Below are 13930 nucleotides of genomic sequence, written 5' to 3'. Positions count from 1 at the left end.
ATTAACTTCAGCCAACAGAGACAAATAATTAAGGTCAATTTCCATTTTCTGATAATTTGTAGCTATTGTTATACAAATTCTTTATCACAGATTAGGAATCCTCAGACATGAAAACTTAAAACTACAATATTACTATTTAGATATAAAGTCACTTCAAAGTAATCTCTCTAAATAACAAGTTTAATGATAATCAGCAAGAAAACTCCATGCATAAAAAGCAGAATAATTGCATTAGATAAAACACGTTTAACAACAGCATGAGTGAATACAATATGATCTCAAGCATTAAGGCCTTCTACAGCTTAGCGTACTAACATATACCAAACCTGGAAAAGTAATGGGTATTGGTTCTTCCAATCATTAGTGGTAATAAAATTAAGGAAGAATTAGAAAAGAAAATGTTATTTTTATATGAATATGAACGAATAATAGAAATCATAGATGTTCAGCAACGCCGCCTCTTCATTCAACGCACCTTATACAAAAATACCATTACACCTATCCCTAAAGAGAAAAATAGTTCTTTTGACACTTGCACTGAAAATTAATTTCAATGGGGTGTGATGCTATTGCACAATTTCTTAACAACCCTACTAGAAGAAGCAGACATAACAATCTTAACTTTCTAATCTTTGTTACTATTTTGAGCCAGGTTCGGGAATCTCAGTGAAGGCCACATCCCTGATTCACATGGACTTCAACAGGTGAGAATATTTCGAGAGTAAGAGTGACTGACCGAAGTCAGATGACACCAGCTAGCACATACACAAACACTGTTCATAGTTTTTCCCACTATGATGAATGTCAAATCGTCAATCATTTGAGTTGGTAGGGACTCCGAACTACAACAGGAAATCGTTATGTGACACTATATATACTACATACAAACTACTTTTCAGAAAATGATTAAGAGATTAATGAAGGTAATAACTGATTTCATGTTGTCTTTGCATCATGGGAGGAAGTTTAGATAGAAGTAAAGCATGTGTACCAGGATTTATTTGTGTGAACTGTCAAAGGAAAATACATCAGTAGACAGATACACTTAAAGAAAACATGCCTACATGGTGAAATAAGAATTGAATTCAAACAACACTAACCCACACAATAGATGGGGTGTGTTAAATAAAACATTATGTCTAAAGTAACATTCATTGAAGAAAACTGTACTTCATTTAATGGTGCCCCATTTCAGTGTTAAAACTTGTCAATGCACAACAGTTGGACAAGTTGCTATTGCTGCATGAGGCCATGAAAGAAAGGTTTGAGACTTTTACTTGCAAAAACTACAGTCTAACACTTCATTTGATAAAAAATAATTCGATAATGATACTAACTCAAGAGTAATTAAGACATTAGTAAACAAGAATTTGTTTATGGGACTCAGTTTTGACCTGCATGTGGTAATGACCCTTAAGTAATAGCTATCAAGTGCCAATTTGTATCTTCAACATATAGCTAACGTCAAAGGAAAGCAGAATACTGTAAACAAGTTAAAAGTGTACTGGCCAACTTATTTTAACAAGGCACCAGGACAGTTGCACAATGAATTAACTATTGAAGTTCAAATTGCATACAGATATTACAATTTTGTATTTGGCCAGCTAGAAACATGATATGATCTTACTACACCAATTAGGCTTACAGAACAGCTGTTTTCACATGCAAGTTGGTTTTGTAAATTTTATCAAACTCTTCATAATTAGGAAGAGAAACTGGAGAGAAAGGAACTTCAGACTCACTGTTCAACACAACCTTATTGACACTAAAAGAGAAGTGGAGAGGAAATGTAATTGCGAAGCAATGGGCATATACAGAATGACTTATTCCAGTAAGAGATGACATTCCTTCCAAGTGCACGATTGTTATTTATGCAATGAGAAGCACAAACTTCATATGGTTCAGAAAATTAGTAGAAGTCACCCGTCAAGCGAAGCAAATAAAATCCTAGATATGAAACAAATGGTGCTCAGAGCAGTGCTAACTGACCTACATTTCATAGAAATTAAAGGATAAAGCAACCAAAAACATTCCACTGAAAAGCTGAATGAAATAAGTGTTAGCGTCAGTGGTGTTGAGAAACAACTGAAATCATTAAAACTGAACAAACCTCGAGGCCCCTCTGGAATTCATATCAGATTTTACACTGAATTTGCTGCCGAGTTAGTCCCTTTTCTATCTATAATCTATCATAGATCCCCAAAACAAAAAAAAAAAAATACTGTGTCCAGTTATTGGAAGAAAACACAGGTCACACACGTCTGCAAGAAGGGCAGCAGAAGTGATCAACAAAACTACTGTCCTATACCCTCGACACTGATTTTTTATAGAATCTTACATTATGAGTTCAAACATGAAGTATCTTGAACAGAACAACATCCGCAGTGCCAACCAGCATGGATTCCGAAAACATCTATCATGTGAAACCCAGTTCGCACTTTTCTCACAAGGCATACTGAAAGCTTTGGATCACAGCTGTCAGGTAGATGCAGGATTTCTTGGTTGAACAGCATCTGAGTTAGTACTACACCAATGGTTATTGTCAAAATTATCATCATATGGGGTACCAAGTGAAATTTGTAACTGGATTGAGAACTTTTTGGTAGGGAGGATGCAGCATGCTATTTTGGACGGACAGTCATCATTAGATGACTGTGCCCCAGGTTAGTCTTTTGGACCCCTTGCTGTCCATGTTGAATGTTAATGACCTTGCAGACAATATTAACAGTAAACTCAGACTTTCTGCAATAGATGCAGTTATCTATGGTGAAGTACTGTCTGAAAGAAGCTACACGAATATTTAGTCAGATCTTTGAAATATTATAAAGTGCTGCAAAGACTGACAATTTGCTTTAAACATTGAGAAATGTAAAAGTGTGCACTTCATAAAATGAAAAAACATACTACCCTATCAATGAGACACTGCTGGATTCGACCAACTCATACAAGTGTGGTTTAAAAAGTTCTCGGAATCATCATGAGAGGTCAGTGCTAGCACAATGAGTTGTTCAGGTGATACTCATTGGACTGTTGTCTGTAAACACGTGCCATGTCATTGTTCTTTGAAGAGAGCTGTGTTAGTGATGTGGCTCTGTTGTTGTTCATGCATAGTGATTTGTGGAGATGGGGGGGGGGGGAGGGGGGAGGGAATCGAGATCCGAGCAATGGTTAAGTACGGCAGAGAAAGGTATGTAAGAAAAGGACATTTATGCCAATTTCCAGAATACACTGGGGGGGGGGGGGGTCTCTTCTCCTTCATATTCAGCTATTTCCAAGTGGACAAATGAGTTTAAATTTGGTCAGGAGAGCTTAGATGATGATCCATGCAGTGGTCAGCCAAGATGTGTCACTACTCCAGAAATCATTACAAAAGTGCACAAAATTGTCATGGATGATCGCCAATTGAAAGTGCATGAAATTGCTTATGCTTGCCAGATGTCATCTGATAGGGTATATCACATTTTAACTGAAGAATTAGAAATGAAAAAATTATCTACAAGATGGGTGCCGCGACTCACCGTGTGATCGCACACGTGCCGTCGCTGTGGCAAAATTACATAAATTAAGGTATGAATTTTTGCCACACCCACCTTATTCACCTGATATGGCTCCATCAGACTTCCATCTCTTCCCAAAACTGAAAATTTTTCTTTGTGGACGAAGATTCACTTCCCCGAAGAATTGATAGCTGGAGTTGACAACTATTTTGCAGGTCTGGGGGAAACACTTTTTTCAGATGGGATCAAGGCACTGGAACATTGTTCAACCAATCTACAAGGAGACTACATTGAAAAATAAATGTTTCAGTGATGTAGGTAATTTTTTCCTATTCTGTTCTGAGAGCTTTTCAAACCAACCTTGTACAAATAACTGGGTGTACCATTTTGTAAGGATATGAAATGGAATGATCCCACAGGATCAGTTATGGGTAAAGCAGGTGGTAGACTTTGGTTTATTGGTAGAGTAGTGGGGAAGCACAATCAGTCAACAAAAGATACTGCTTACAAATCGCTTTTGCAACCAGTTCTAGAATATTGCTCATGTTTGTGGGACTCATACCAAATAGGACTAATATGGGACATTTGACATGTATACAGAAGGACAGCATGAATGGTTACACATTTGTTTGACCCATGGGAGAGTGCAGAGAGACACTGAAGGGACTGAATTGGAAGACTAAGATACAGAAACTATCCTGAGAAAGTCAATTAACAAAGTTTCAAGAACCAGCTTTAAACGATGACACAAGGAATACACTACAGCCCCTAAGAATCACTCACACAGGGACCATGAGGTTAGAATAATTACTATAAGCACAGAGGCATTCAAACAGTCTTTCTTCCCATGCTCCCTACATGAATGGAATGGGAAGAAACACTATTAACTGGTACAATGGGATGTACCCTTGGACATGCACCTCACAGTGGTTTGCCGAATATAGATGTAGAAAGTGGTAGCATAATCGTCTGTGAACAAAGTTATATGTCACACAGAAGGAAGACTTGTCCATTCATCCTGACTTAATAGCTTTCATGCAGCTTCTGTCAGACTGAAGTCTTTGCTTAGTGGCATACAACTGGATTTCAACTAGCAGTGGCTAATTTGTGGTTATGTAGATGGTAGCTTGCTCACACTAACACTCATCAAAGTATCTCATATGGGAAAGAAATTAGTTTCGGCATCTACTGCACACTTAGTAAGCTGTCCAGCTCTAACTTTCTGCCATAGGAAGATTGCCATGGATTGATGATTAAGTAAGGACCTATATGGCAAATCCGACTTTTGCACGTAACTACAATTAGTTAAAATGTACTTTAGTCACTGTGCTGATGAACTATGGAATGTGTTGAACTACGAGGAAGTCATAGGGTACTTAAAAAGAGAAACAGCAAGTTTCACACATCAATGGTTCCAACAGAGAAAGGTAATATCTTATAAAATATAAGTAGTTCAAGATATCTACAGGTTTTTGTGAAGCGATAATGCATGAAATACTAGGTGTCCTCTACATGCTCAATACTCTCTTAAGAGTGCAAGGAGAAAATATTTTGGCATACGGAAGACAGTAGATATCAAATAATTAGGTTGTTGCACAACATGTACAAATCTAAAATGTAAGTCGCCTGTAAAATTATCTTACTGCTTTAAAGGGTAAAAAACCTAATTTGGACAGTTCACCACAAATTAAAATTTGTCCAAAGTTTACAAAAGGTCAACCATACCCAGTTTCAGTAGTTACTTGATTGGATACCTAACTGATATGTGGCTGTACTTTTTTGAAGATGATTAACATGAAGGATGTCTCAATAACTGTAACTGCAGATAAAAGTGCACAATGTGGTATTCCATACATGGTGATTAAAGGTGCAGAAAACAGGTGACATAATACGAATATGAGAACATATGGAGAGGTGCATTTTACTTTAAGTATTAACTGTGAAATTGGTGTATTTTTTGTATTTGCTTTTGATTACCAAAGCTTTGGACATTTCAAAACAAAAAGACTAATTATTTTGTGTGCCATTTTGAATTATGGGTGGGATGTGAGATGAGCACTAACCATGGAAAGGAAACAAAAAACAAGAGGTGGTGGAATAGAGTATCCAAAATTCATAAAAAAAGGGGGCTGTAACTCATCTAATGGAAAAATTATAATCAAAAGATGCAACAGATTTAGAAACAGATGTGCTGCTGGGAAGTGCGTTGGAAGCCTTGCTGCTCATGTTGTATATCAATGACCTGGTAGGCAGTATTACTAGTACCGTGCTTTTTGTAGATGGTGCAATTATCTGTAGTGCTGTAGTGTCTGAAAGAAGCGGCATAAATATTCCATCAGATACTGATAAGATTTCAAAGTGGTGCAACAATTGGTAACTGCTTTAAATATTGAAAGTGTAAAACTGTGCACTTCACAAAACTAAAAAATTAATATCCTGCAACTACGGTATGAATGAATCACAGTTGGAATTGGCCAACTCATAGAAACACCTAGGTGTAACACTCTGTAGGGATATGAAATAGAATGATCATATAGGCTCAGTCATGGGTAAATCATGTGATGGAGTTTGGTTTATTTGCAGAATACTGAGGAAATGCAGTAAGTCCACAAAGAAGATTGCTTACAAATCACTCATGCAACCCATCCTAGAATACTGCTCAAGTGTGTCGGACCCATACCATATTTATGTATACAGAGATGGGCAGCATGAACAGTCACAGTCTTGTGAGACCCATGGGAGGCAGACAGAGATTCTCAAGAAACGTAACTGGAAGACTCTTTAATATAGACATTTACCAATCCGAGGAAGCATACGTACAAAGTTTCAAAAAATGGTTTTAAATTATGACTCTACGAATATGCTAAATCCCCTATGTATCACTCATATAGGGACCTTGAGGGCATTATTAGATTAATAACAGCACACACAGAGGCATTTAAACAATTATTCTTCCTATGTGAATGGAAAGGGAAGAAACCATAATTATTTAGTCCAATGAGACATACCCTCTGCCATGCACTACACAGTGGTTTGCAGAATATAGATTTAGATGTGAAAAACGTTAATCTTTCAGGATACCTTAAAAACTGGTGAATATAACACAAATGGATGACAAAATATGCGAGAGAAGATGTAGAGTAGATGTAGAAGAAGAAAAACTTATGGTCTTTCATGCAGTCAGTGATAGTGCTTCTTCAATGAGAAGAAGTCTTAGTTGGTAGCAGTCTGAAAACGTCCCCTCAGAGCCATCTACACCACTACTAAGAAAGTTTGTGGCTGTAATCTTACTATGCTGTTTATTGCTCTCATGGGTGGATCTTTTGCAGATGAGATCCTGGATGGAATCACTCATTCGAGAAAGCATGAAGCGGAGGCCATGTTTAAAAAATGAATAACTACTCAAAAATCTCCAGCCTTGTACTAAAGATCTGACATTTCGTGATACTGATTCTTAAAATTTTGGGGTACTAGGTCTGGTACCTCAAGCCAGATATGGTGGCAACAAATTTAACTGAAAGCTGGAAAGCATGCACAAGCCAGCATTTTGTGGAAACATCCACAAATCTCCTTCACCTTCACAAAGTCCAAGCACACTTGTACAAGCACTTGTTTATGCTTCGAATATTATGTGGAGCTTGGTCCACTATGTGCTTTGCTGTTATGATTTGGAAAAACAAAAAAACATTATTTGAGTTGTAAAACGGCTTAATCAAATGAAAAATGTAAGCTCATATTAAGTTGCCCTGTATTTGAAGTTATATCATCATGAAAGATAGAATTACTTCAGTAACAATGGAGAGACTTATTTAAACCAAATATCTTTCACACCAACATCTATTTAAAAATGGGGTAAAATTACAAGAGAAGTTGCAACATCAAATGAAAGGCTGACCACAATACTGTGAATTCTCTCATATGGAATGGGCTATGAAGACCTGAAACAGTACGTAAATTCATCTGCAATACACAAGCATTTTATTGTGTACGTATCTTTGTCTATGGTAAATTAATAAATATCTGCCATTTACTCTAATCTTGTCTTCATGATTCCTATGGGGGCTATATGCAGTTAGCTGAAGAATAGGTCATGGATTTTTCACCTAATACCGATTGTTAAACTTTTTAATTAGACTTTCATGGGATAGTTAGCATCTACATAAATAGCAAGAGTCACGAAAATTTTGAAAAACCTGAGTTGGCACTCTCCTGTGAGTCAAAGAAACTTGTCGTCATTTATGTGCACATTCAAAATTCGCTGTAATTCATATATGGTGTACGTTTCATACAATTTAAAAATATTTTAAGATGGACACATGAGTGATACACAAGAATTCTCTTTCGTACACTGACTGGCAGAATACTGGAAAAATGCAATGCTTGCCACTTGTCTTAGTTACAGTTTAGCTGATGGGATCATTCCCTTTCATACCTCTATGTATTGTCACACCCAGGTATTACAAGAGTTCACTTGCACGAACTGTATGTAATTGATGTTGTCATAGGATACTGAGTTTTTTTCTTTTGTAACGTGCATGATTTTACATTTCTATATATTCTAAACAAGTTGTCAATTTTTGTATCACATTCAAATCTTATCGAAATTAAACTGGATACTTGCGCGGTTTTTACTACTTCGTTATGCAGAGTGATCACAAAGCCTCTATGCCCGCTATGACTCCCTGTTCTGCGCATATAGGCAGCACACCGTGCCTGGTACATGCGGTGCTCGGGGACTACAGCACAGCTACAACACCGGAGGATGGGCTTATAATAGTCCAAAACTGGTCATGTGAGAATAAAGAAATTTACAACTGAAGTGTTTATGTAAATCAGCACCTTCAACAATAAGAAACAACATACACCATGGAGGAACATATCGTAATGAGCAGATGGGCTCACTAATGATCCCACACAGGAAAATCAATGACATATTCAGCATCATTTTACTGTCAAGTTTTACAGAAATCTTTCCAAGAAGAGCCAACAGTTTTACAGTGGGCAAAATAGCTCGTCGCATCTGGTTACATAAAAGACAAGCCTCGCTCACGACGACCACAAACATGACTGGAAACATGTGTAGAGGCTGCGGTATCTATCAAATGTACACCTGAAGTCCGTTTGTAAGAGGTAACAGGAATTGGAAGCTCCATATTGGACATAATAAAAAATATATGAAGAATGATTTGGAGTTGAAGGCATTTAAACCTTTGTAGACGAAGTGAGTGATAACATGCAAAAATGTTATCAGGCTTGGGGGCGAATGCTCAATGTCTTTACAACCCTCGCTTCCAGGGGGAAAGTGTTTTTCTCGGACGAGTGTGAAATTTATCAAAGTGCATAAGCGAGAAATTTATTTCTGGAGTAAATACAACACACACATTTATGAAGAGCTTGAACACAATCCACCACATGTCATGATCTATGCTGCAATGTCTGCAACTCATTTGGTAGGTTCTTATTTATTTGACGGTACTGTGAGACACATTGGGGTACTGCACCACGTTAAGTGATTAGTTTGTTTCACACCTGCAAGATCGGGGATGATCGTTCGCAAATGGTTCCGGCAGGACGGAGTACCAGCCAGGTATGCTATAGCCATTGAGACTATCTCAATGAGGTATTTCCAAATGGATTAGATGCAGTTCTGTTCATATGTCTCCTCCTTTCGAGTGGCTGCCCAAAAATTCCGATCTGTCATATTGCGATAAGCATTATGGGGGGTTCATTTAAAAAGGAAGTTATTGCGACACGTTACGAGACAGTCGAACTTGGGGATGCCATTGGACATGCATCTACTGCAATCACGCCAACAATGTCGAGGAGAATTTCCCGTTGTACACGGAAGAAAATCGTACTGTTATTAAAACGACGGTGCACACACATACTCTCAGGAATAAACAATAGTCATACCATCTCAAAGTTGTCCTCTGTCATGATGTCACATTAATAAAATGCGACCTTCTGTTAATATGTGGACACGCGAATGGGACTTTTTGATCACTCTGTAGACAATTGCATCATATTCGGAATGTCTGAGGTTACAAGTATTACCGTCATTAATTTACAGCATCAGCAAGAAGAGTCCCAACATGCTTCCCTGGGGCACACAAAGTTCCTTCTGCTTCTATCAATGATAACTAGTGGCGGAAGCAGTCGAGCTGACTAATTTAAACCGAACTATAGCTATTAAAGCAGCTGATGAGAATTATGGCAACGAGGAAGTCGACAAGAGTTTCGCGTGTGATGCCACAAACAGGAATACTTACTTGTATCGGAGGCGCGCGTTCTTGGCTCGTTAGTAGGAGAGAAAGAGCGGGTAGGTTACCTGGCGTGCTGCGCGGCGGCGTGCGGCTGCGGCTGGCCGTGCACCTGCGCGGACAGCAGCGGCTCGGAGCGGCGCGGGCCCGAACCCGCGCCCGCCAGGCTGAACGCCTTCTTCACAGACTCTAGCACGCTGAACCTGTTCTCGGCCACAGTCGTCGTCTTGTACACGTCGTCGGATAGCGACCTGTAGGACGCCCCTAGCCCAGTCGGCATGTCGGCCAGCGGAGTCGCTGAGAGTGCCAAGTGGAGAGGCGAGGTGAGCCGTGCACAGCAGGCAAACAGAAACACGAGCCAGTTAGCCAGGCGGCGGCGTGCACGCGGCAAGCGGCGCTGCGAGTCTGGTGTGAACGGGAACAGGTCGCGGCGCTGCGGCCGCCAGGGACGGGAAGACGAGAGGAACTGGTTGCGGGGGCGCCTCACCAATGCCGAAGGCGAGCGCCGCGTGATTCACTACGGCGGCTCAGGCGGGAGATGCCGTTTAAGGATTTGGGGGGGGGGGGGATGGAGCCTACCTCTTACAGTGTCTTTAACAAGTCCCTTCCTCCCCACCACCCCTTCCATCCATCACTTCGACTGAGGACCACATAAAGTTCAACAGCTACACTGCTTTTATGGACGTGAAAACGTCTATTCGCTCATCTTTCGAACTTTCTTGTGTGACACCATACCTTCAGATTTGAGTCGCTAATAACTACCACACTAATAATACATAACGAATGGCTGAGCCCTCAAAGGGTGTATCATGTCTATATGCATTTGTCGTCCAGTATTTGTTTCTCTATGACGTCACCGTACCAGCACAGGTGTGTTTCTGTCACGAATTACCTGTGTGTACCGTTATTCTGCCATGCTGGCCACTGAGCTGTTGAGGCGGACAAGACACTGACAAATTGCAGATTATATGAGAAAGAGTACCACCACAGGTAATATATATCATCAGCTGAAGTCCCTCTTCCGTGCAATACGATGGACATCCATAAATTGACATTATAAATTAACATGAAACAGTTGTGATTTTATTCTGACGTTTTCAAGAAAAATCTACGGCTCGGACCCCGAATTGCGCTCCCCGATTTTTTTTTTCTTTTTTACTATTCATCTTTCGTTTTCTCCTATGAAAATCAAGACGAAACAACAAAGTGCATCAGGATCTGGGAAGAAAAAAGCAGCAGCAGCAGCCGGACGAACGAGGCTTTGCCCGCGTCTACGCGGGGTCGGTTGGTTGATTTAAGGGATGGCCTCATGTGCGTCCAGTCGCCATCCCGTTACCCCCCCCCCCCCTTCAACCCCTCCCACCATGCCGGGAGGGAATATGTGTATCCGAACTGTCTGTGTATAGTGTATCAACGTGAAGGTGTGCGGACGTTTTCGAAATGTTTGGGAATTGTGTACGTGAGTGGTACTTGGGTACCAGCCCGGTATTCGCCTACTGGGATGTGGGAAACCGCCTGAAAACCACATACAAGCATGCCAGCACGCAGACCTTCGTCGTTGATCCCACGGATGGTTCGATCCGGGGCCGGCGCACCTGCCCGAATACCGGAAGCGGCGACTCTCTGGCCGGGTGTTGAATTAACTGTGTGTTTAATAAACTTGTATTATTATTTTATTTAAAAAATTGCTACTAATCCCGGGGTCCTAGCCCCCATTCGCAATCAATCACACCTGCCATCGGCCAAGCCGTCAGGCTATTTCTTACAGGCCTAATACTCGTCGATATGGGCACCACTACTGGCGCGACAGACATCTGATCTCTATTCCAATTCTCTCGAAATGTTTTGCAGCACTGCAGGAGTAAAATTTCCGGTAGCTGCACAAATGTGATGAGGCAGAGCTGGTAGACCACGAACTGATGTCTGGTACACTTACTTGCTTGACTTTGGGCGGGCTCCGCTGGGAGGAACTGCGTGCTTGGCATGGTGGCCCGATATCAAAAGCAAACATTTCTTGATTTTTTACGTGGGAATGTCTTCAGTTGTTCGCATTCCATACTCACGCCGAATATTACGTTGTACCTGAGTAATGGACTTTAGCTCCGCGAGAGAAAGCACACAGAAGAGCTTCTGTTATGCTCCACATGGCTACTGACCAGCGTTTACGTGAACGAAGCAGTTACCCGCATGCGCGCGCGGTGCCACGAGCAAATGCAGAAAACTTTCTGAGCTACCATATTTGTAAAAACAAACCACCAATAATTATCTCAATTGCCCCTCAAACCCGAACACTATGTATTTTGCAGAACATCAAGGAAGTATAAATGTCGTCTGGCTCTTATCTTTTCGAGTTGATGTCACTTCAGCGGCTTACATGTCAGTTTCGCTGCTTATTTGATCAAGAAGATCTTTATTTAGCATCGCAAGGCTAGATGTATTCCGTTCCACAATTTTTCAAAACAGAAAAAAATACTGAGGTGGTTTTTGGTAGTCAAATCAGTGATCTCTGCGTCATAAGCCAGTAATGCTAATAACTAGACCACAGAAGCAGCCATCAAGAAAATGCTTCTTATTTAAAAAGACAGCTACATCATTAACAACAGATCGGCAGAGGTATTACTGATCGCCGCAACCCTTTAGCGACTAGTAGTAGATCTGCCGAAGTACAACATGACAGTCGCTTCATACTACCGAAGGTACAAATCGAAGGGAGGGCTCTTGGTGGTCGTGACACAACGGAACACGACAGCTGCTCCACCCGGGTCGCCTCTTCACCTACATTCGCACCTCGGCCTAGAAGCCCAGTCGCGCGCAAACACAATGCCTTCCCGACATGTCACCCCAACCCCAGCCCACAGCCGCTACACAGAAATGTGCGCTTGCTGCTGCACTATAATTGGCATCTGACGTTTTAATCTTCAAAGATACGACGTTGCGCTATCTGCACCCAGCAGCAACAGCGCTTCAAGACGACAGAAAATCGCTTTAAGGACATTGTCTTGTACAAAAATCATGTACGGTATAAACTCCTGTAATGTCTCTAAAAGGTCACACCTCTAATTTTAATTAGGGCCAACGAAATTCTTTTAAAACACGTGATATTTTTCTTTCAGCGAAACATCTTCAAACTTATCGCACTATCTCTCCAAAACTGTTGACGTCACTGGAATACTTTCATTTCGTTGATTACCAGACTATCTCGTTCGCCAACATTTGTTTTCAAAGTTGCGAATCGCATTGCTTTTGCTTGTACAAGTTTCCAGCAACTGCTGCATGTTCCTCCCCCTCCCTGACTCTCCCCCCCTCCCTCAGCCCCCTCAACATAGCCTGCTTCTAACTCGTCACAGGTATTAATTTTAAAGCGTGTATCTCTTGCAAAAATCATGTAAAAATTCTGTAATTAACGTATGCTACTGATTTTTATAGTGTCCCTAATCAAGTCAATGGCCAGGCTTCTGAGAACCGGCGAAGATAATGCTTTGCGCAGTAAAACTGACAACACAGTGGGACCTCCCATTGGCGGTTTATATATTATATATTGGCGGAAGCGGATCAGCCCATTAGATGTCTAATTGCAGCTAGTTTAAATAGGACTGTAGGGGGGGGGGGCTATGTCGAAATCTGACTGGGGGCAGGGGAGAGATACCTGTATCGTTAAACAGAGGACATCGTGGTCAGGCCACACGACTCCAAAACTTCCCTTATATTCGTTTATTGTTATTGTCAACCCATGCTGACATTCCACAGATAGTATTTTATTCAAACTTAATATGTATTCGTCCTTCGAAACGCGTAAAATCTGCATCAGTGCTTCGCATTTAGTGGGTAGCCTCTGTTTCGGACACGTATCAACGCAATACAAACGTCGTACCCGAGCAGGGTGGGCAAAAACACAAACCATATTACCATACCTAATGCGATATAGGAAAGTTATTGGCATTCAAATCAGCTCTGGATGGATAAATACAGGTCCTGTATGGTTTTTAAGGGAATCTTCTACAATTATTCCTGCAAAATAGTGGCAAGCTCAGGTATCGATGATGGAGGTGTGTAGCGATCACGCATCCTTCTCTCCAAAGTTGACCACAAAGGCTCAATAATACTGAGATCTGGCGACTGTTGGCCAGGAGAGATGGGACAGCTCACAGCTCATTCTCGTGCTCAAAAAACCAG

At 40.8% G+C, this 13930-nt stretch overlaps 1 protein-coding gene across 7 annotated transcripts in view; it reads right to left on the bottom strand.

Moving 5' to 3' along the window:
• LOC126260026 (protein NDRG3) overlaps positions 1–13930 on the bottom strand; it is a 584669-nt gene that overhangs the window by 364465 nt on the left and 206274 nt on the right. For 3 of the 7 annotated variants that reach the window (XM_049957192.1, XM_049957194.1, XM_049957196.1), the window contains exon 2: positions 9826–10054. The exons of the other annotated variants lie outside the window; for them this stretch is intronic. In XM_049957192.1, coding sequence (XP_049813149.1) covers positions 9826–10037 — 212 coding nt within the window. In that variant the 5' untranslated portion in view covers positions 10038–10054. The remainder of the gene's footprint in view (positions 1–9825; positions 10055–13930) is intronic. 7 annotated transcript variants of the gene reach the window in all.

This window comes from Schistocerca nitens, chromosome 5 (genome assembly GCF_023898315.1).
Source record: "Schistocerca nitens isolate TAMUIC-IGC-003100 chromosome 5, iqSchNite1.1, whole genome shotgun sequence".
Taxonomy (NCBI): domain Eukaryota; kingdom Metazoa; phylum Arthropoda; class Insecta; order Orthoptera; family Acrididae; genus Schistocerca; species Schistocerca nitens.
This window is presented reverse-complemented; position numbering and strand designations above follow the sequence as displayed.